Below are 22,500 nucleotides of genomic sequence, written 5' to 3'. Positions count from 1 at the left end.
CGCATCAAGGCCCGAAAAACCGAGTACAGCAAGGTCTTTCGGATAGACACAGAGAGGGACTTGAGGGTTTTCTCATAATCCTCAGTCTTGTATCTTTCTGAGCTACTGCTGGCAAACTGCAACCAATGGCTTTGCTGTCACCCAAAGATGCAAAAATCCGTATTTCTAAAACAAGCAGTCTTCTTTAGTCTTCATGCATTAAAATGGATTAAACAACAGGCAGTCTTTAATCCATTTTAATGCACGAAGCCTAAAGAAGAACCTCGACACAATCAATAGTTTCATAGCTTCACTGAACCATTCTTTCTCGTTCATATGCATATCAGAAACTTGGCTTTCTGATTCTGACAGCAATATGCACAGTTTTGCATCATATCAATCAGAGTATTGTCATCGAGCTTCAGATAGCCATGGAGGAACACAAGTTTTCATATCGCCTAATATCTCGTACACACGTAGACATGATCTGTCCTTCACTACTAATCATTGCGAATCGGTATGGATAGAAACGGATAGGTCACTACTTCGCCATAACAATAAAAAGTTCGTCATTGGTTGCATCTATCGTTGCCCTTCGTCCTCTCTCACTGAATTCCTGCTTAACCTTGATACTATTCTTAACCGGCTAGCATTCGAAAATAAGGACGTTCTGTTAGTTGGTGACATAAACATTAACTTACTTGACACCGAATCTAACTCGTCTACAGCTTACACAGATTGCTTTACTGGGTTTGGATTCGAATCTCTGATACATTCAGCCACCTGATGCGTGCGCAATGGTCCTTGCACTTTAATTATTAGACCATGCACTATCTAACCTATCACCCCAACCTTTCCCAGCCGTTCTTGACTCAGATATCACGGATCATTTTCCTATTTTGCTTATTTTTGACGCGGACGTGCCTGAAAAATGCAGTTCTCATTTTACATCCGTATTTGATTCAGTAAAATTTATAGAAGCTATCAGGGCAACTGACTTTCGTACCATTAACTCTATGGATGATGCAGAACTAGCACTGCAGCACTTTTCTTCGGTGTTTTTAAGAGCTGTGTCATCTAGCACTACTACTGTTAAATGTAAAAAAACGATTAAGCTACCTGAATAATCATTGGATTACTAATGGACTTTTAGAAAGCATGCCAAAGAAAGATAATCTCTACAAGAAAACCAAAAGGCAGCCTTTCAATTCCAATTTATCTAAGCGTTACAAAAAATACTGCTCGCTCCTAAATATTCTTTTAAAACAGGCAAAAAAACGTTATTATGAGAATGAACTTGCTAAACACGAAAATAACCCCAAGAAACAATGGAATGTATTTAATACCTTCCTTAACACGACTACAGTAATGCCTCAATACAAAAAAGTACCTACAAAGGAACAAACCTAAAAAAAATTCCCCCACATTTCCCCGAAGGGGAGCATGAGGAAGTGCGAATGCACGGGTGATGCTATGAGGGGGAGTTTGTTGAAATTTGGTGGCATTTGCCCGTTAGTTACATTAACACCCCCGCGTGATCACGTTCGGGCCGCGACAGCCTCGCCTTTGAACCCTCGCGCAGCGCGACGGCAGGCGAACGAAGCGGGAGAGAAGGCGAGAGCGCGCAATGGCAGGCGAGTGAAAGGGGAGAGGAGGCGAGAACGCGCAACGGCAGGCGAGCGAAGGGGGAGAGGGAGGCGAGAACGCGCAAACGGCAGGCGAGCGAAGGGGAGAGGAGGCGAGAGCGCGTGACGTCACGGCGAGCGGAAGGGGAGAGGAGGCGAGAGCACGCGACGTCACGTGGCGTACTACGTCATGGCGCCGTTGCTACGCACGCTCTCCCCTCTGCTCCGCGCTGTTGCTAAGGGCGAGGAGGCGCGCGCGCGATAACACCTGCGGCTGAAGACGGACGGCGGCAGAAGCGTGACTCAGGGTAGCGTAAGAAGTGCATTCGCACTTAATAAACCTACTGACATTGCCGATGCTTTTTGCGATTATTTTTCCTCTGTCTACAATACCACCCTTCAGTCGGTGAATGCGCAACATGGTATGCGCAGTGCTAACCAATCTTTGTTTTTCTTCCTGGTTACACCAGAAGAAGTCCGGTCTACGCTTGGTACATTAAAAAACAGGAGCCCAGGCCTAGACAACATTTCTATTCGTCATTTGAAGTTAGTTGTCGATTTATTCGTAAATACACTTACCCATATAATAAATCTTGTATTTAGTTCTGGAACGTTCCCATCTTTAAAAAAAGCAAAAGTGATACCCATTTTCAAAAAAGGTGATCGATTATTACTATCTAACTACCGCCCCATTTCCATTCTCTCCTGTCTGAGTAAACTAATTGAACAGCTGTTTTCCGAACGTCTTAATAGCTACCTAAGTAAGTTTAATATATTAAACCCTTGTCAATTCGGTTTCCGGTCTGGACGTTCCACTAACGTAGCTTTGCTTTCACTAACTGACTTTATTAAGAAATCTATTGACTTTGGAAATTTCGTGGGGTCTGTTGTTTTAGACTTTGTTAAAGCATTTGATACCATTAATCATGAAATCTTGTTTAATAAATTAGAAACGTATGGCATAACCGGACCGGCATTATCATTTTTGAAAATTTACTTACTAAACAGAAAATACACTGTATATGTTGCTGATACTTTCTCTGAAACGAGAACATTTAATCAAAGTGTTCCCCAGGGATCAATCGTAGGTCGTTTACTTTTTATTTTAGATTATAACGACCTTCCCGATTGCATTAATCCCTCTCATTGCGTTTTGTATACGGGCGATACTACAATATCATTATCTAATAATTCAATATTTTGCCTTACCTCTAACTTGAATGCAGTGCTTAACAACGTTATAAACTAGTGCCGTGGCAATTACCTAATTATTAACTCGGAAAAAACTAAATTTGTGGTATTCAGGTCCCATCAGAAGACTATCACTATTTTTTCTGAACTGAAACTTGGGCCTCATTTAATTGCACCTTGTGACCGCGTTACATTCCTTGGCATTCATCTCAACCCTAACCTTACAAATAAATCGCACTTTTCCAATCTTAAAGGAGCACTGACACCAAATTTTCACTTCATGTTTTTATTGGTTAGATCGAGACCTACTGGCCTAAAAACCACGAAACAGTGGTTAAAGCACATGAGCGCACGATATATACCGAAATATAAGGCTGTGAAAACTGCCGTCCCCGGCTGCCAGCGCTTCCTGCCCGGAGAGCACGGGCGGCCAAAAATCCCGAGTATACGTCACAACACTGCCGGCGCTATCACGTGGGTAGACGAAAACCTGTGACGCTCTACCAGCGCTTGTTCGTCTGCTACAGTCCGCACGTGGTTTGCACGATGGCGCGTAGCGGGTCGAGCGACGAGTCTTCGAGCGACGTGGACGATTTTACGCCGCTTGAAGAGCTGCCAGACGCGGCGGCACTCGCAAACGGGTGCCATTTCAGGTTTGACCCGCTGGCAAGCAGCTCTTCAGACGGCACCAACGAAAGCGACACCGACGCAAGCGACAGCCCTGAAGACAACAGGGCCGCACGCGTCGGAAACGTGGAGTGGTAAGCTGTCTTGAAAAACATTGTAAGAGCTTTATGTCAGCGTTTTGTAGGTGCTGCGATGGCGATGGCGATAGCATACGAATTCGTAATTATTTGTCCAATCGTAACGGCATCATTGCAGTTGCAAGCGCTACCCGGCGCAACGTTTTTATAACGCTGTACTGCGCGAGGTGAACTCCATGTACGCCTAACGTCATGAGTTCATTTTGCTCGCTGAACCTGTTATGCAGATCGATGATGGAAAACGGCGATTCAGAGCGTAACTAAATGGAACCGCGTCCTGGCCACGGAAGCCAGCACTGGCAGTGTTTTGCATGTAGGCCTGCTGCAGTGGTCCATTTCCCGCAGGTGCCAGTGCGGCCACTGTCGGCCTATGACTGACGGGCTGCAGTCCGTGTGCTGCAGGGAGGTGCCCGAAGTCGACGCCCTGGTGCCGGAGGGCGATTCCTGCATAACAGCACACCCCGCGTACATCCACGGCTGCCTGAACATCCACGCGTTGGAAATTGCCTACTACGCATTCCGGCAGAACCGGCCAAGCCTCGTGGACGCCCCGGACATCCACACGTAATAATTTTGGGCTCCAATAACTTGGTTTACTACTTCTAAGTGGCGTTCATTCATTCCGCGACTACTAATTGCGCTGTGGTACCTTCAAAATGTGCTTGTTGTCATGCATTTGTTTCCCGTGCGTTCGCAGCACACAAAATCAACACGAGGGAGTGCACCATTACTGAATCAGAACCAGGGTGTACTTCATATGAAAAGTTAAGGGGGAGAATAAAATCCAACCCTCTGCATAGATATTTGTTGAACCTCTTCCCCCATTTCTTTGTTTTGTTGCTTCACCTTGCCCAATCATCATTTTTATCAGTGATAAATTACAAATCAAGCTGTCATGTTCATTTAAAATTTGCTGTGTCTCATTCTAGACGGTACAGGCTGACTGCCTACAGGCAGTTTGCCCGGTGGATCTACCACTACCTGGGTGCAGGCCACCGAGAAGTCATTCCAAGCTGTGCAGTGTGGAAAATTAGGGACACACTCCCATCTGAGGCATACGTTGGGTTCAGGTACCCAGAATATTAAAAGTGGTGGAGCAAAGACAGTGTTTTTATTCCATAATAGCACACAGTGCAATGTCATGCAGTATAACACCTTCTCTCATGCCTCAAGAAAAAATGAACTTGAAGTAAACAGACATACACAGGAATGTATCCGCATCATCACTGCAATCATAATTTTAATGCCAAGGACACATGCACCATACATACTAAGTCATCGTACTTTGCACAAGAAAAACAATGATACAATCTTTTCACCACATCGATTCACGTATACAACTTTGGTTGTATACGTGTACAACTGCAAAGCCTAAAGGCCCTTTTCCTAGAAATCACATGGCCCCATGCAAAGCACGTGGAGTCTTGACTTTGCCATCAGAATTTTTAGGGCAGGTGCTGGTCAATAAGCTTTTTTTTTTTTGCTAGCCACAATTGATCCGCATTCACACGCTTTTCAGTGATGGCTGTGTATTTCATAGGCAACATTCAGCCATACTGACAGTAGTATTTCTTGACCTAAAGTCAGCATTTGATTCAGTCTTACACACTGCAATTCTAGAGTACTTAGCTACTTTTGGTCCCTGTGGAAGACTGTACACCTGGATTGCGCATGGAAAAGCAGTTGAAACACACGACAGCATGCGTCACCCCTGACAGGCACTACGAATTTGTAGGAATTCCGTTTGGCCTGGCCAATGCCCAAGGGGTATTCAGACACAGGATCAACGTGGTTCTGGGACTCCCACGATACTCTGTGGCACTTGCCTAGATGGATGACATGTTGCTCCAAATGACAGCTATAGACGAGGGGTTCACACACCTGTGAAGATTTTGGAAGCTCTATGAAGAGCGGGACGGACACTACGATTGAGTAAGTGCTTCTGTGGCTGAGTCAACTACCTTGGTTACGACATCGAAGTCTTCTCCGGGTCATTCCAAGCCAGACATGTTGGAGGGTTGTGAAAAGTTGGCACGACAACATCGGTCATTTCACTGTGGACAGGACGCTGTGAGGGTCAAGAGAGACCTACTGGTTTTCAGGCATGAGGCGCTAGGTTAAGCAATACATAGTCACTTGCGTTGAATGCCTTTTGAAACGAAAGTGTTTTATGCTGGAGTCCACCAAGATCTAACTGACGTCATATCCGTCACGGAAATGACATCGCCAGAAAAACTTCCGATTGACGCGGCGGTGCCGGGATTTGATCCATGAACTCTTCCGTCGCGACGGGAGGTACGAAACACGCTCCCGACTACGCTATGAGTAGACGCATGAACAGAGCGACAAACGCGCCTTATCTAGGAGAGGCGCCGACAGTTGGCGCCTCGATGCCAGCGCCTACGTGTACGGGGGACGCGCAGTGTAAGCTGCGGAGAAGCTGACTTGCTGATGTCGCGCTCGTGTCGTGACGTGACACGGTTTGCTCCAGCGTGTGTTCACCAAACAATTTGCTGATAATTCATTTGGTTTCGTTCGCACAAACGGTTTGCTAGCGCCTGTGGTTTCAATCGGATTTACGCAATGCTCTGATGCGTTCAATCCAGTGTCTAACGTTGGTGCGTCTAACGGTGCCATACCGACGAAATATAAGTAGCGATGTGCAAGTTCATACCGATGCGCAATAAACATTCAACTGCTCCTGTAAAGGCACATTTCACTTTCGTGTTTTACCGGTTCCTATGGAAGAGGGAGCAACCCCATTTTTTTCACCAGACGCCTACCAGTCCGACACTGTCACTTCACACTACCAAACTTTGGCAACCAACACCTAAGGTAAGTTGAAACGAGAGAGCTTTTGTGCAATCAGCGCTTTCTTGTCTGCTGGGCTGAGGGAACTGGCCAGGGGTGGTGGCTGCGGTGGACAGACTTGGTCAGGCTGTCTGGAGTCCAGGCGGTCCTCCACAGCTCCCATCAGGCGCTCGATGTAGCCCACAAACACAAAGCAACACAGGCTTACAAAAAAATACTGAAAACGATTACTTATTAGCACAGACATAGCATTTTTAGGTGTGCTTCAATGAAGGCAGTGGTAAGGGGTGCGAGAAGTGTTGTAAATTTTATTTGAACATCGCGCTGTACTGTCACGTGGTTGGAATGTGCCGCGTAAGGACGACGATGAGGATGATATGTACGTGCAGCATGCAGCGCATGCAGTGACTTTTACTTTGTCTTTGAAAAGGAACACGACGCTCGTTGAAATGGATACCGGGTCTTGCGACGCTTTTCTTCGGCGCCACTAAAAGCCAAGGCGTGGTTTTCCCACAAGAAGAGCACCCCCAAGTCTTTGGGGAGCACCGCCAAAAGTACCACCCCCTTGCTGGCACAAGGAGTGCCAGCAAGTCTTTTTTGAAGAGAATGACGACGAGTTCAAGAATGATCTTTCTAGTGATACCAACAACAGTGATTTAAATTTATAGCTCTATCACATTCAGCACGAGGCTGCGTGTCACAACTGGTTGCAAACATTTAGAGGAAGCAGTTAAAATATCCCCATTGTACTGAATGCAAAGATGTGTACACAGTGTACGTACCATACGTGGGTGGCAGAGTGATGGCAGAGACGGTGCGACGTCCTTTACTTTGCCTTGGGTTATTCACCCTCCAGCGCAGGTCTCCACAACTGGTCCTGGCTTGCTCCTTCCCAGCATTCTCGTTGTAATGGAGAGCAGCCAGTGCACACCTGCAATACATTTGCACACAAAAATGCAGCTTCACGGAAATGGGCTTGGCTTCTCCTGGTTGCTCCACAAGAAACCCGACAAGATATACGTAGCCAGAATTTTCTATGCATTGGCTAGTAAAGCAACATGACAAAGCAAGCCTGGTTCGCACAAATTTAAGGGGCTGCTATGTCATGATGCTGGGAAGGCCACGTACAACCACTGTGTGGATTCTAAAAATGTAGCCGTGCAGTATGTCTGGTTATAAGTTTTAGTGCACAGTCGCAAAGTTGACTTTTTGTTATGAATATTCACCTGACATGCATCCCCATGTAGGAAAATGCAAACGCTTTCGGCGCAAACCGGTTGATCACAGCGTGGAAGGATTCCACGCTGTAGGTTTGAAAGCGAGGAGATATCTGCCGGATATCATGGAGCAGCCTCTTGTTACCCAGAAGCTGTTCAAGCTTGCAGTAAGCATCGGTCCCTAAAAGAGCATAGTAAAACCTTGTAATAAGAATTATGGTACACATCACTGTTTCATATGGGAAAAAATAAGGGGCAGGTGCTCGAAGCTGAACTAGTTTTACTTGGAACAAGAGCGCAGTGTATGTGCATAAACGAACGGGCAGCAGCATACTTGTGCCGAACACAAACACATATTTGCCCTTACAGCAGGCCACAAAGGAAGTACTGCTTGAGGCCGTGCAGGCACACTGATGCGTTCGGGTTGCAGACCTGCATGCCACTACTGGGTTGTGCCCGTGTGCACTGCACATTTTAAAGCAAATTTACAAATGCAGAAACAAGAAACAATGAGAAAGAATAACCATTGTCATAGAATTAAGAAACACATTATTTGACTCTATAGGACTAGCCACGCATACCTGCCAGGTTGTGTGTTCACATTTCCTGCGATTTGTACAAACTTGTACAATTGAATTTGTACAGGCACATAATGTGAAATTTAAGTTTGGTTTTAGTTGACCAACCCTGTTTGAAATTTTGAAGAAATTTTGAAGTTTTTTGAAGATCACGAGCATGCACCCACACTTTGCGCTCACGGCAACAAGCTCTACCGCACTGCTCCGATGATGCGTGGCCAAATGGCAAGAGGAAGGCAAGACCATGCCGTGGAGGCATGCAAAGGAAGGTTTAAAAATCACAATTTTTCATGCCTTGCGCTGTCCTATTGATCTTACTATAAAATTGACCCCATATAAAATGTAGTGTCATAATGCAGTAGTGTCATGATAAAAATTGCGCAAACCCTATTAAATGAGCCTTTTACTTTTTTACAAATGAAAGTTACTGAAGAATGCTTGAGAAGCTGTAGTCAAGGTTTCAGTTTTCGTATTAGAATTCACTTCATCTTTTCTTTGAAGCCAAACATCCCAATTTGCACACCCCTAGCAATGCAATATACACAACCTGGGTAGATCCATTTACGTGGCTTCAGGTCCCCGTGCTTGCACCTGTCGTACAGTGCGCTGTGGCCATCATGCTTGTCTTTAATGTGGTTGAGCACAGACAGCCACACAGCTTCAGCAAGATCAGCATCGCCTGCACCAACCTGCACAACATGACCAGTGTGGTTCACAACAGACACTCATTGCAAAGCAGTCACACTAGGGCCTCTTACCTGCACAGCATGGTAGATGTGGTTCACAATAGACTCACACCACAAGGCAATCGCATCACAGCCTTTTGATTTCGAGGCTGCCAAAAGCTTTTTCTTCAGCCCTAAAAAAACATGGAGCAGACGTCTCACATTTGTGCCATGACTATAGGGACCGGGCAGCTGGACGGGTGGCGCCACCCCTCGGCGCTCCCCTCGTCAGTGAAATGAGCCGGTGCATTGGACAACACAGCCTCCCGTTGTTGTTGTCGTGTTTGCTTCGGTGCTTTGTATGTTTTGGTGGCGTTGTGAGCAGACATGTGAGATGAAACGAAGTCTAAACAGATGTGTTGGGTTTTAGATGCAGTGATGACTACGTAAACTTGTCGGACGCGTCTAAAGTTGGGTATCGGCTGCAATGGCATGAGCGCTTTTTCAGCGATCTGCGCTTGGCTCCACCCGTTCTGAGTACAAATAAAACTACTATTATTAGTATTATTTTCTTCTTAAATGCACTAACGGCTACGCAAACTTATTGGATGCTTGTAAGGTTGAAGAAGGGCTACATTGACACGAGCGCTTTTTGCAGCGCTCTGCGCCTGGCTCCGCGCGATCTGAGTAGGAATAAAACTATTAGCATTATTAGAATTCATTTCTACCACTTAAATTATCTTCACTGGTTTCAATGACTACGGTTTCCACGCCAGCCTTAGCGCTGGGATACCTCGATACGTGTGTTTTAAATAGAAAGGCACCTGCATACGAGATTGATTACCGTGTAGTTGTAGAAATGTTGCGGTAGTTTACACTTTCTGTTACCGTGAGCTTTGTACCTTCGGTTTTGGTGAGCGACACTGTGACAGCATGGGAGCCTGAAAGCCGAAGTGGAAATCCCATGTTTGTGGTGGTCATTTTATCAAGAGCCAAAGTTATTCACCAACTCAACAGCCCAAGCTACAAACCATCCCTCCTCCCCTTCCCGTTTTACCACCTGCGTAGAATAAAGGCTGGCGCCGATAGTTAGAAAATGTGGCAGTGTTACCGCCAGCTGATGTTTTTTAATGCTTAAGTATTCTTTACAGAGTACCTAAAAAATCGTGTAATGCCTGGTGAAGACACCAAAAACGCGTGATTACTAGTTGCCTCAAATATGGGTGCATGAGCCCGAGTCCTCCACCACAGACATTTCCGACACGCTGGAAAAGTTTAGATTTGGAGAGGGGGCATGGAAGTTCAAAATTAAACAGCAAAATCATTTAGCCCTCCGTCTAATGATTATGATGGTTGAACACAAAGTTTTCTTCGTGCGAAATCGAATGGGAAATGGTCAAAGTCAAAGACGCTGCGATCAAAAGACCAAACTGCGCGCTGGTCAAATTCGACGCTTAATTAGTCAAAGTTTAAATCCAGAAGGCAACCAAGGAAACCCATACGATAGAGCTTTGCGATCAACCTCATCGTCGTTACACGAAGGTGTGCATGATTTTTCAAGCGTAGGTGGCAGCTTGTAAACCGACCGCAGCGTTCAGTTGTGAAACTGCAGAGTACTGGTTTCGGGCACCCTCCTGTCTTGCGTCCTTCAGTCACGCAGGAATTGGTTTTTGAAAAACCATTTACCAACTAGCCAGCAACCATTGCAATTCTTGTAAAGCAATGCTTGTCCACGGCAAGCAAGTTTCAGCCGTAGGTAATGAAGTTACGGAAGCGTCGTTCGTCACAATTTCTGTTTTGAGGTAAATCTTCGAAGACACCATCCAACTTTGTCTTTCGCTTGTGCACGACGTCGATGCCGTTTCGTCATCAACTGCCAAAGGCCAGCGCCGCAGCATTCCTAGATTGGTTGCACACACCGGCTTTGTGGGAGCATTTAGCGGCAATATACTCCTCGATTCGCGAAACTGAATGCAGGCATGAAAAAATTGCATGAAGCAACGAACTTTCACTTAAAGCTTTACTTCCAGCTTGGCGCATTGAGCGTCGTCTGCTATTTGTAAATACTGAGTATGGGTGTAAATAAGTAAATAACACACATGACATGCCTCGTAAACGTCACATCTACACTCAAGATTTACCGATCTGAAAAATGCACGTGGGGTTACGTACGCTTTGCAAGCCGCACCGCAGAAAAACGACAGAAAGCCATGCACAACTACGCTGCGCTGACTGCCACCGGCATTCCACTGACGAGCGGTTCGCCACGGGCGGCGGTGTTCACTGAAACGACGGTGGTGCCATACAACGGCCGCCCGGTCCCTATTGTGTGCCTATGCATGCAGCTGAAATAAACACTTTGAGAGAAAGTGTTTATTGGAAGGCTTGTCAGATGCGAAAGGACAAGAAGTAGATAAACACTTCTGCTTACTAGCAACCAAATTATTTTTAATGGATCGGGGTCCAAGCTTTATTTAAACACGAGGGTCGAGCCCAACACAACAAGGAGAACGGAAACCAGCCCAAGTTTTAACTCTTCTGAAACAAACATCATGATCTACTGACCTTTGCTTACGTGCCAAGCATCGATGAGGTGGCTCACACCAGGCCGCTGCGTCCTCAGGTACTTCCGAACCTGCGGGTGCCGGTCCGTGACCAGCTCGCCTATCATAACGTCGCCATCATCTAAGAACTCCAGGGACCTCTTCAATCCCTCAAGCTCCATGTGGCTGCTTGAAGCAACCTCGTTGGACTGCAAAAGAAAAAGATCCCGAAGGTTTCTTTCATCTATCACTGAATCGGTAAATGTAAAAACAGAACCCCCCCCCCCCTTTTCCTAACCCCACTGAAACATTACTCCTCCCACTTCACTCTGGGTTCAAAAAGCCATGGTGTGCCCAGTGTAATCCCAAGGCACTGTACCCACGGACCAAGAATTATTCAGGAAGCGCAAGGGGGCTTCCTCCGGCGGCACGATAAAGTCACGCCGCCGGGTACGGCCCCGACGCGCCCTCTGTCGCGTGGCGCCAAAGGGAAAATGCACGCAGCGCGCTTTCCGAAAAGGCTCGCTGGTTCCTGGCAAAGGCTCCTGGCAAAAAAAAACGAAAAAACTTGCACTTCCGATTGTAGCGTGCACGGAACTTTGTGAGCCAGCCTAGCCAGGGCAACTTCAGCATATCTGTTGTGTGAGTCAGTTGTGTAGCGTCCCAATTGTGGTTTTATTACGTGTAGTTTGTTGTCTGTTTGTTGACTCCAGTGTAACTGCCATGTGTTACGAAGCTGTCGTCTGATGTGTGTGTTTAGGTCGGTGTAAGGTACTGTTGTAATGACAACTGTAGTCATGAAAGCAGCATCACCAGCCCTTTGGTCGGCGGCCTCATTGCCAGGGATTCCACAATGCCCTGGTACCCAGCATATAGTTATTTCAAGATTTGAGGCATATGCAGTCATTAGTACCTTGAAAAGAGCATTGATCACATAGTTTTTAGATGACCTACCTAATGACAGTGCCTGTACAACGCTTTGAGAGTCTGTGTACACAATGGACTTGGGAATTTTATGTTTGATGATGTGGTTTGAAACGAGTAAAATGCCATATGCTTCCGCCGTGTAAATACTGTTTTGAAAATTCATTGTTTTGCTTACTCTAACATTTGGTCCGTGCACTGCACAAGAGACTGTAGAACCAGTTTTCGACGCGTCGCTATAGAATTCTGCGCACCTGTACTTAACGCCGATAGAAAAGCCTGGGCGCCTATGCTTCCTGCGTCCGAAAAATTGTTGCTAAAAGCTTTGGCGCCATCTTGAGATGGCGATGGGCGAGATGAAATTTTCGTTGTTTTGGCAGTTTCGGTTTCGTATCCAATTCTAACGCGCATGTGATTTTTCGACCTATTTTTCCGGAAAAAAGGTGCGTGTTAGAGCCGGGCAATTACGGTAACTGCTGCTAAAATGTCCAGCACTGCTATTTATTTACTTTAGAGAAAGAAATCTGGCAATATTCGATGATATTACGATTTTCATTCATCACGTCCATAGAAGGACATGTAAACTATGACAATCGCAAACACACGGGTGTTTTTGCTTTTTACCTCCATCAGTAAAGCGGCCACTTCGACCGGGAATCAAAACCGCGTCTTTGGGCTCAGCTGCACAATGCCTTAGCCACTGAGCCACCGCGGCGGGTAGGCATGACTTGTGCTCTTGTACTCTCTCTAACCTACTAAAATGAAGAACCAATCACTGAAATGTGTACACATGTACGTTTGCGCCGTACTATCGCTGCATATGTTATTCTGACTAGGAATAAAAATATCATTATCATCATACCTGAACAAGCCTGACGTCCACAATCTTGTTCATTGATGTTTCAAGCAGCGAGTAGGTTCCATATTTGGCGCTGTACCCAGGTGAGTCGGAGCGACTGTGACCAGCAAGCTTCGCCCCTCCTCCTGTTCCTCGGAGCTTCTGAAGCAGTGCCGTCTGCTCCTCTTGCCAAACCTAACATAATGTAAAAAAATGACTGCCATTTCATACGTATCGTGAAAAGTTCCAGTACTATTTCATTGTGACACACCAGACATGCAGCCGAGGAGATGTTTGTCGTTCTGACCCAGGCACTATGTATTCCTGGAGCAAATGAGCTACTATACAGGGTTACAACTTAAGAATGGCACTGGAAGTTGCCCTTAAGCCTCATCACCGCAACCGGCTGTTCCTCCGCTTGGCGCAAAGAGTGCGTTACTGCGAATATTTTTGGAAGCACAAAATAAAAGAACCCCCCAAAACAAAACAAGTAACCTAATGTTTTGCAATTTCAAAATTTCAATGTGACATACATTGAAACATTGAACAAAACTGCGTACGGGCACTGTGAATGTCTTCATACACCTGCAGTAAATCCAGATGGAAGGCCTGCAGGGAATCACCTGTAGCACTCTGCATTCTGGTGTTCAGTGAAGCTCCATGTCAAAACCACACAACACGTTTTAGCCCAATTTATTTTGGTTGGGGTGGGGGAGGCACCTGCTCATGTTTCTGGGTTCTAATAACCTTTTCATATTTGTAAATTGGTACCTCAAGCTCGTATCCATGAGTATGTGTGCCAGTGAGACTGTCTGCATCTGCCCTTGTTTTGGCACTTGAATTTGCATAGAAGACACTACAACTTTCCATTCATAAACATTTCAGTGGAAAAGGGAATAACAACAAATGTTTATGTGGCAGTTCTCTAGCCAAATTATGTGTGAATAATTCACTCCCACATATAATTAAAAGAAAAGCAAACATTTTTGCTGTTTGGACTACGATTTCTTTGAGCTTGCCCCAGAAGATGTAAATTCAAGCAGTGGGCATAAAAAGGTGAGCTGTAACTATGACGCAAAAAATTTTCCCCAGTATCGTAAAATGACACTCCAAATGCCGTGTGTTAGGGCGTATAACAATCTGAAAGAAGTGAAATAGCCTGTTATAACCTATATTGGCGTTCTCGAAATCTTAATTGCCATGACAGCTGCGAAAGAGCATTTTTCACGAATGGAGAATTTACCATCCATTCGGAAACGCCTGAGTAGACTCGATCAGAATTGCATTGCGTTGAGACTTGAGCAGAACTAAGCTTAGAGGCGCTTTTTCCTAAAACTGTGCAGTGCCGTGAAGCACGATTTTTACGCGCAGACACTTCACGTTCGCTTCCTGCAAACTGCAGGCTTTCTTGCCAAGACTGCGCAAAAAAAAAAAAAAAAGAAACGCGTAACAGTGCGATATTAAGGACAGTCGTAGAAATGACGGCAGTGCTTAGGCAATGCACATGTAAGGAGCAATAACTAGGAATAGAAAGTAATAGCCTCACGCGTAATAACGAAGCAGAAGCAAAGTTATTTTTCCCGCGTGATCTGAAAGAAGCAATTCTGTTATTGTTTTTCTTTTTACACACAGCGCGCTACCTCTGTGCACCTCCGATTGGCGTGGCCTTTGTGCACACATTACTAAACACAGGAGTGTTTGATGCCATTGTTATTACCCATCAGCATTATTTAAAATCTAAAATTGTTCTCCACGCCGTCATCGAACGCGCGTAATGTTGCGTACGTCGCGAAATTAATCCTTCAGCAGATAATAACTTCATTTAGCTTCTTCCTGCAGTGTTTCGGTGAAGTATAAAAGATAGATGTTATTACCGTCTTCACCGCAGGATGCAAAATATCATGTTGAAGACGAAAGTACGTCCTTGTGGTGAAGCACGGGATGCCTGCACTCTGCAGAAGCCGAATGGACTGGGTTGGGCTGGATCCAGTGAAAAGAATGGCCGCAGCGAGCTCCACGTTGCCTACAGCAAACCGCCTCCTCTTTGGCTGACTGTGCCAGATGTGAAGGTGGCCTTCCTCACACGTTGAGGTCACAACGACGAGTGTGGCTGTCACCTGAAATGAAAAACGGTTCAAGCTTTGTAATAGCTTTACAAACATCATAGTGCACAGGTGAAACTCAGCTTATAATTTTTTGTACAGGGTAATACACATTTTGTCTTCATGGCTCCTTTAAGTTGGGGGAATGAAGCAAAAACGAAGCCAAAATGCTAGAGCTCAGTGAACATGAACTCTCTTTAAGAATTTATTTCAGAGTGAAAAACTGTGAGTTGCGCCTGCTGCTTTTGCACTAGCTTAGGCACTACATGGTGCACCCCCCTTCTACTCGCACTTCACATACAGTCTTCTTACCACAAAAAAGGTTACCTCCTCCTCCTCCAAAGTGGCAAGGCCTTCGTAAATGCATTCGTAAATGTAAACGTAACTGATGTGTCACTGTTGCTTTTGACACTTTTCGGTGCCCTAACACGCTTCAAGAACCAAACGTGTGCTGAAAGAGCGCCTTTTCACGAACTTGATGCTCTTTTCTGCACTCAAGATGTTGAAGAGGGTGTTAGCTTGAATACTGTACCGGGCGGCGGCATTCTTTCTCGCCGTCGGAGACGGCATTTCAAATTGAGCCTGTCTTGAAAAGACAAAACTTTGTTTTCTGGCGTTACGACCCCTCATCGATGAAGATAGCAGTAAAGGCGTGCCACTACAAGCCGATAGGCAGGCGTGGCATCTCAAAACTTAACTCTCGAACCAACTCTGCACTCACACGTGGAAACGCACGGTAGTTCGTTATTCTGGGGAAAAAGAAAGTGAAGTGAAGTTACTCGTGCTACCTGGTGTGGTGTCACACTAGAGAAGCAAAACCAGAAGTGGATGCTATATGTAGCCACGGGATGGTGCTAGCCGCTCCGTGCATCATCATCATGATGAATTTCGTTTTTAGGCAATTTAGACGTTTTCGTATCTGCTGGCTCCTTACATTAGTGCTAGTATTCGCTGAATTAGTGCATTTCTCCGGCCGATTTTTCAGTAAAAGTGCAAAAAGCAATGACCGATTAGTTTAGCGACTTCGCTACATCCAGGTCAACCGCCGCAACGCCTTCGTTACATAGAGGTCGCAAACACAAGGGTTTTAACGGGGCTGGAAATGGGGAATTGAAAAACTTCCTTAAATCCAAGAATTTCCTACATAGAGATTTACTACATCCAGGCTTAACTGTAACATAATTGTCCCACCTCCAACGAAGACTTGGTTGGGCGCAGACACTCCCTGCAGAACTTGAAGCACTTCATCAAGCATTCCTCCTAGACGATGTACTTCCTTGATGACGTAGAGAGCACATCGCTGTGACTGCAAAACAAATTCTTCATTAACCTCAGGAGGCAAAGCACACACACACACATTCTAAGCCACCAGATATTGTTTTGATTCTTTCCGCAGCAGTTTTCCTGATGGACACAAAAAAGGCTGTGCGTCAAGATTTTGGCATAAAATAGAATCTCGAAACGGAAATCGCCTAAACGAAATTGCCGCTGAAATGGAACAGTAGCCTGTAAGTTGGTTGGTTTTGTATTCAGATAACGTAAAGATACTCCCGGTAATCGGAACTAAATTTTCGGCTTCACCGTGTAAACGGAACCAGAATTGGAACTTCTTGTGATACCCATTGGCATGAGAACGACATTTTTACAGTTCCGGCAGTTTCGTGCCTGTTTTTGTTTTTCTTCCTCCGTATTTTTTTTAGTCTCGTTGGGCTCGTAAGCCTCGTCGTGTAAGTGGTTAGCCATGTTACAGCAACGAATGAAACATCGCAGTTCTTGTTCCAGTCGTTCGGTCTCGATTCAAGACGCCGAGGTTACAGGACTCAACTCCTGCCGCCTGGTTCGTGCCATCGTGGTGCTATTCGCACTTCATTACCGCGTTGCCGTCCTCGAGATTCGGTGGCTTGCAAGCACTGGCGAAGTTGAGGCCTCTAGCCTCCGTGAAGATGCAGTTGCAAGGACTCAAACAAAAATAATTGATGCATTTTGAAGTGCACAGCAACTCATTGTTGCCAAATGAACTTTGTGAATGCTGTGCCTATGCCTCTTGTAGGTTTTTTGCTTTCTAAAAAACATTCACGTGCATTCACCTTCTAGTACTTAGAGTTCCATGAAATGCCATTACGACTGCGTAGCCACATAAATTTTCACCTTTGCACATCTCTCTCAATAAATGGAACTCCTGTTAAACGGAACTAATTTTTTCGGTCCCTTGAAGTTCCGTTAATCGAGAGTCTACTGTATGTTGAAGGCTTCCAGGTGGCACAAATCAAAACCTAGCCCTCCGCTGCAGTGGGCTCATACAGCACATGTAAAACTCCCCTTCAAAAAACAAAAATTCAGCGGGTTTTTTTAACAGCCTTCATCTAAAGTTACAAAAGTGACGGATCATATGGCCTGTTGTAACCTTTACATTTACTTGTTTTGGAAAAGTTTACCTGTTGACTTTCTTCTAAACCAAGAAATCAAGCAGACAAGGCTTATTGTGAAAGACATGAGGAAGGTTTTGGTCAGGCACCATTATGGCAGACAACACACGAGCGAGCAACATGTAATGTTACAGGTTTTGTCATCATAGGTAGATATTTGCCCAACAATGCACTGGAAACTGCAAAGGTAACCAACATTAAAAAAAATAGCTAAAATCTTAAACTGGAGGACTGTCCAAACTGTTTACAATTAGTAAGCAGAAATTTGAAAGGCACTAACGCCGTTGACATTTCGAGTGCAGGGTCGTAAGTCTCATCTGCAGGATCATCTCTGAATGGAATGGACGTGTCCATTGGTTCCAGCTCCAGGTGGTCTGGCACACTAGGACAAGGCGTTGAGCAGAGCCGTTGATGCATGTGCTCATGCAGCAAGACATCGGGAAGCTCCAAATCAGTTTGGCACCCTAGAAGCAAGATCAGGTTATTACTGGTGAGAGCTTGCACTGAACTGTGTGAGCAACTTAGTGCTCATCTATTCAAAGGAGTGAAAAAAAGTTACTAAGAAGGGAAAGAAGCAATGAAAAAGTAATTATTACGCTGTACAAAAATGCCTTTATAGTGTTAGTGTTGGAGAAAAATTTCTGAAAAATTGGTTTGGCTAAACACGCATTTGAATTCGGTACAAATGAGCTTTTTCTCCAGTAAAGGGAACGCACCGGCATCTTCGGTTGCGGGACCTCCTGCTTGCACACCAATTGAACGGGTTGCGGGCCTGCGGTTCACCTGCGTGCTTTTCATGGCTACGTGTGCGTGGGCCTGCGTCTGTGCATCCACGAGGCCGACTCTGAGTGGGGTCCATGCCTCGTTGGCTGGACTGGCAGCAGATGATGCAGGTGCAATGGCTGAATGTAAAGGCAAGAACTGAACTATACCAAGCAATTTTGGTATAGACCCGGAGAAGGCTCTTACACGCAATCACCTCATACACGAAACACATTCAGTGCAGGGTACAACATCCATAAGCTTGCCTCAGGAGAGAGAGGAGGAGGAAGAGGAGGTTGGAGGAAGGGGTCACTTCATTGCGTGCCAGAATGCAGATGAAAGGTGCTCATTATTATTATTATCATTGATACAATTATAAACTAAAGTTATATTTTTATGTACGTATTTCCAGAGGGCTAGAAACTTACATTACCATGGTTTTTGCAACATCTTCTGGCTATTACGATTTCTTGGTGTACAAAAATCAGTGCGCAAGTTTCCCACGGTAAGGTTTTCTAACTGTCATTCATTCATGGCCAATGTAAAGACAATGAATAAAACATATGCTTGAATGAAATGTCCTTCTACCCAAATGTGGATGCCAAGACCTCTCACACTGATTTTTTTTCTCCTGAGACAAGCGCTGCCAGCTACAGACAGCTCAGTGACCGTTTCTGTATGATAACCCAGCAAAAAATTGCTGTCTCTCTGCTTCACTGTCTCACAACTACAAACATTCCCCTGCAGCAAGCAGCTTTGCCTAAAGCACACCCCTGTCACTGCCACTACCAACAAGCAATTTAGCTGTCACTTGCAGTCTATATTTCTATACGTAAAAGCGCGACAAAGTAACCAAACAAATTAGAGGTGTGCTGTTTATATTGTTTGTCCTTGGTTTTGAAAGCGCCACTCAACTGGTCTAAACAGAGCACCGCAACAAGCAGGTTATTTACCGAGACTCGAGAGCGAGCTCATAACGTGCAGTTTTTTTTTCTCGTAGGTCTAAAACTCTTTATACCTTGCCGGCAGGTGCATTACTTTGTACAGAAAGCGGCTTAGCGTGTTTCAAACAAACCGCCGGAGCACTCGGAAGCACAGCGATATTCCGAGCGCGCGAGACAAGCGCTATCACAGACCTTCTTCGCTCGCCGGTGCAATCGCGACGTCGGCGCTGTCGATAGCTCGTGCGCCGCTTTCTGCTGCTGCATCTTCCTGCATTATACGATAGGAATGCAAGCGATTAGGCCAAGCGCTGCGTCAGAAATGTATACACCGTGTGACATAAACAATAGGCGTACGAACCTGTCGCTTACGGCGCTTGGGCGTCGCTGCTGCGCTCTCAGCCACAGGTGCGCCGGGAAGAATGGTTGGCAGTGACCCGGGAAAGATCCATGCGCGACCTTTTGAAAGGTTAAACCTCGCCAGGTATTCCGGGTTCTCACTGTAGCACTCGGTTGAAAAGTGGAGCGAACACAGTTCGCTGCTCTTCTTCGCAACCCACTCAGGGCGACCGCTGCGGCGCACGAATTCGACCCATTTATCACGCACCACCTCGTCGCGAGGAAATGCTAAAAAAGAAACTCCACTTCCTGTTTTTGATGGACAGTTCTTCACTGAACAACAATGCATCGTGCACTGCTCACAGCACTGCTCACGGAACTTGCTTCATGCGACTGCCTTGCGATCCGCCGGTTGTTGTTACGCGACGTCACGGATTTTGGAATATCGCGATTGACGTCACCACCTTTCAGTTTCCTGAGTCGACGTCACGAGATGTCGATTTCGGTGGAAGTCGAAACAAGAGAGGTCTCGTGGGGGCTACATTTACCATTAAATTAAAATATGTTCCACTCTACACACGCTGTTCATACTTTACGCATTACATCGTGGCAGGTAAAGGAAGCGAATGGTACAATAATATCAGGCACAAAAATTGGTGTCAGTGGTCCTTTAAGCAGAAAACCGCTTTTGGCATACGAGCTTTGATGAAAGCTCGGCGCTTTTTTCCTCATCATGCTTTGTTGTCTTTATATTTTGCTTTTGTTCAGTCATTTTCATTATGGCATTGTTTCATGAGGCAACGCGTACTCTTCTCACGTTTCATCGGTTCATAATGTTTAGTTCATGTCGTTCTTCTGCTTCAGGCCTTCTACGTCGGAATAACATACTATCAATTAATGCAGTTTTTCACTACAACCTGGGAGCATTTTTTTTACAAATTATTGCACTCTTACCATTCTTATGATTTCATTGATCTTGTTAGTTTACGAAGCAAAAACTTCACGCGATTTTCAAGTAATAATAATTTCTTATTACCATCTGTTCGTAGTAATTACGGTAAGAAAACATCTTGTTTCGCAGCTGTCACATTGTGGAACAATTTGCCTGTTACGGTTAAATCGTCGTCTTCTATTACATGCTTTAAAAACAATCTTAGAGAGTTTCTTCTGGTTTAATTACAATCCCGCTTTTGTTCATATTTATGAGTGACATTCCTGTTTTCTTGTGCCTTTATTTCATTTGCGTTACTTGACAATGTATAACTTTTTGTATATATATATATATATATATATATATATATATATATATATATTAGGCTTACTGTTGAGTGCATGTAGTTTATAGATTAACTTCACTTGCCTTTTTACTATTATGATGAGATGTCACGCCCATTTTCTGCTTTCACAAATTTGTCTGTGTATTCATAATCGAGGGTCCCCTTACAGTCTGTCGACTATGGGACCCTTGTCTGTATAATAGTATGTATGTATTCTTTTTATAAAATAAATTTTCACTTTCACTTAGATTAACCGTCTTACGGCTAACGCAATTTTCATTCGGTCGTTTGTCTAAGAGATTGAAAGGGTGTGCTGCCAGATAAAGGAGATAATGCAAATGGAGTAATGATTACTGGCAGAGTTTAGCGCATTCACGCATGTGCACAATCACAAATAGACACAATTTTGCTATTTCGTCTGTAATTTTTTTTGTTTCATAAAAAAGTTCCAGCGTTTTTGCAGCCGCCCCTTTCTATAGGGGGATTTCCCGTGGCAGCCGGGACGTCTCTAGAGTGAAAGGATTGACTAGATGAGGTTCTACACGTCATGTCGCAATACGGTAATGAGTTTTCAAATTAGTTGTATTTCTTTTATCCCATTAGGTTAGGTAAATGGGGCGATGAATAGCTACAGCTAAGCGCCGTTTTCTGAATACTAATTTATTCTGAAAATGACAGTCCTGCTATCTGGTGTTATTTACCAATAAGCTAAACAAAACTAGAAGAGCGAGAAGTAATACTGCTTTTTTGGGAAACGTAACTATCGAGAATGCGTTCTTGGCGGCGAAAAACCAGTTAGGCACGCCAACGAAGTCATGACAGCTTTAACCAGCTTAATAAGACGGCATACATTTTTTTACGTTTTATTTGTCCTACAGCCTGTTTAGCCGGAGCCGTACACGTTTTCAGAACTAGACCTCGCTGTCAGTAAGAGCCCCATTAAAAGAGGGACAGCTTTAACTATGTCAAGCATTAACCATATTTTTGCTTGTTGGTAACTGTGTTGTCGGAGGCTAATGCTAGTTCCACTCGGCGACTATGCTAACGACGTCGCATGTCAATATTTGTCCACCTTAATTTGCAGACGTATGTTGGAACGAGCTCGTGCCAATAAAGGCTATTCGGGGCGCATATACAGCTTTGGAAGGGACATTGGGTGCGCTAGGCCGGACAAGGCGAGACTGGCTTCGGAAGTTCCAGGAGCAGTTACAATAACAAAACCGTCCTTTCCAACACTTCCCAACTAGTCATAAAGTAGTTCGTAAATTGTGGAGCAAGATTGTCTCTCTTCAGTGTTTTAGGATACGGGGAAAGTGTGGCAATAGGCACTGAATTACCCCTTATGAGGTTTGTGCTTAAGAAATAGGAGTGCGAAGAATTCATACAGCACTTTTGAATACCCAGGTTTACTCTGCAGGAACTGTCTTAAAACATCACTGATGTTTTGCGATATTCTAACACATTTGGTAACAGGACTCACTACTTAAAATATTACTCTTAGACGCGTTTTTTTCCACG

The 22,500-nt window shown here is 44.9% G+C and overlaps 3 protein-coding genes across 4 annotated transcripts; 1 reads left to right on the top strand and 2 right to left on the bottom strand.

Annotated features, from left to right (window-relative positions):
* The first annotated feature begins 3,341 nt into the window (after positions 1 to 3,341).
* On the top strand, positions 3,342 to 4,645 carry LOC144143125 (P2X purinoceptor 7-like). Its single transcript, XM_077674930.1, has 3 exons — positions 3,342 to 3,556; positions 3,905 to 4,123; positions 4,489 to 4,645. The coding sequence occupies exons 1-3, from the start codon at positions 3,342 to 3,344 to the stop codon at positions 4,643 to 4,645; spliced, it is 591 nt and encodes a 196-aa protein (XP_077531056.1).
* Positions 4,646 to 6,666: 2,021 nt separating this feature from the next.
* On the bottom strand, positions 6,667 to 13,249 carry LOC144143607 (uncharacterized). 2 transcript variants are annotated; one of them, XM_077675438.1, is made up of 6 exons: positions 13,160 to 13,249; positions 11,396 to 11,582; positions 8,924 to 9,024; positions 8,713 to 8,854; positions 7,597 to 7,768; positions 6,667 to 7,301 (listed from the first exon to the last, which is right to left on the bottom strand). In XM_077675438.1, the coding sequence occupies exons 1-6, from the start codon at positions 13,190 to 13,192 to the stop codon at positions 7,088 to 7,090; spliced, it is 849 nt and encodes a 282-aa protein (XP_077531564.1). In that variant the 5' UTR covers positions 13,193 to 13,249; the 3' UTR covers positions 6,667 to 7,087. The 2 variants fall into 2 exon arrangements, with proteins under 2 accessions (XP_077531564.1, XP_077531565.1); XM_077675439.1 differs by lacking the exon at positions 7,597 to 7,768 and having other exon boundaries at positions 7,095 to 7,301.
* On the bottom strand, positions 13,200 to 18,328 carry LOC144143124 (uncharacterized). The gene is made up of 4 exons (XM_077674929.1): positions 16,429 to 18,328; positions 15,010 to 15,252; positions 13,265 to 13,330; positions 13,200 to 13,229 (listed from the first exon to the last, which is right to left on the bottom strand). Exons 1-4 carry the CDS (start codon positions 16,483 to 16,485, stop codon positions 13,200 to 13,202), a joined length of 396 nt encoding a protein of 131 aa, XP_077531055.1. The 5' UTR covers positions 16,486 to 18,328.
* Positions 18,329 to 22,500: the final 4,172 nt, after the last annotated feature.

The sequence above is a fragment of the Haemaphysalis longicornis genome, unplaced genomic scaffold, assembly GCF_048455015.1.
Source record: "Haemaphysalis longicornis isolate Haplotype H1 unplaced genomic scaffold, Haemaphysalis longicornis Haplotype H1 scaffold_6, whole genome shotgun sequence".
Lineage (NCBI taxonomy): Eukaryota > Metazoa > Arthropoda > Arachnida > Ixodida > Ixodidae > Haemaphysalis > Haemaphysalis longicornis.
The sequence above is the reverse complement of the archived record's forward strand: the minus strand, read 5'-3'. Positions and strand labels throughout refer to the sequence as shown.

Bases quoted from the DNA above. Each gene is read 5' to 3' on its own strand.
- LOC144143124 (XM_077674929.1), bottom strand. From the start codon at position 16,485: ATGAAGTGCTTCAAGTTCTGCAGGGAGTGTCTGCGCCCAACCAAGTCT. The intron at 13,331-15,009 runs GTAATAACATCT...ACATTATGTTAG, and splicing joins TGCATCCTGCGGTGAAGACG to GTTTGGCAAGAGGAGCAGAC. The intron at 13,230-13,264 runs GCTGGTCACAGT...ACCTGGGTACAG, and splicing joins CAGGAGGAGGGGCGAAGCTT to CGCCAAATATGGAACCTACT.
- LOC144143125 (XM_077674930.1), top strand. From the start codon at position 3,342: ATGGCGCGTAGCGGGTCGAGCGACGAGTCTTCGAGCGACGTGGACGAT. The intron at 3,557-3,904 runs GTAAGCTGTCTT...CATTTCCCGCAG, and splicing joins CGCGTCGGAAACGTGGAGTG to GTGCCAGTGCGGCCACTGTC. The intron at 4,124-4,488 runs GTAATAATTTTG...GTCTCATTCTAG, and splicing joins GACGCCCCGGACATCCACAC to ACGGTACAGGCTGACTGCCT.
- LOC144143607 (XM_077675438.1), bottom strand. From the start codon at position 13,192: ATGAACAAGATTGTGGACGTCAGGCTTGTTCAG. The intron at 11,583-13,159 runs GTATGATGATAA...TTTCTTTTGCAG, and splicing joins TGGACGTCAGGCTTGTTCAG to TCCAACGAGGTTGCTTCAAG. The intron at 7,769-8,712 runs GTTGTGTATATT...ATGCTCTTTTAG, and splicing joins ACGTAAATGGATCTACCCAG to GGACCGATGCTTACTGCAAG.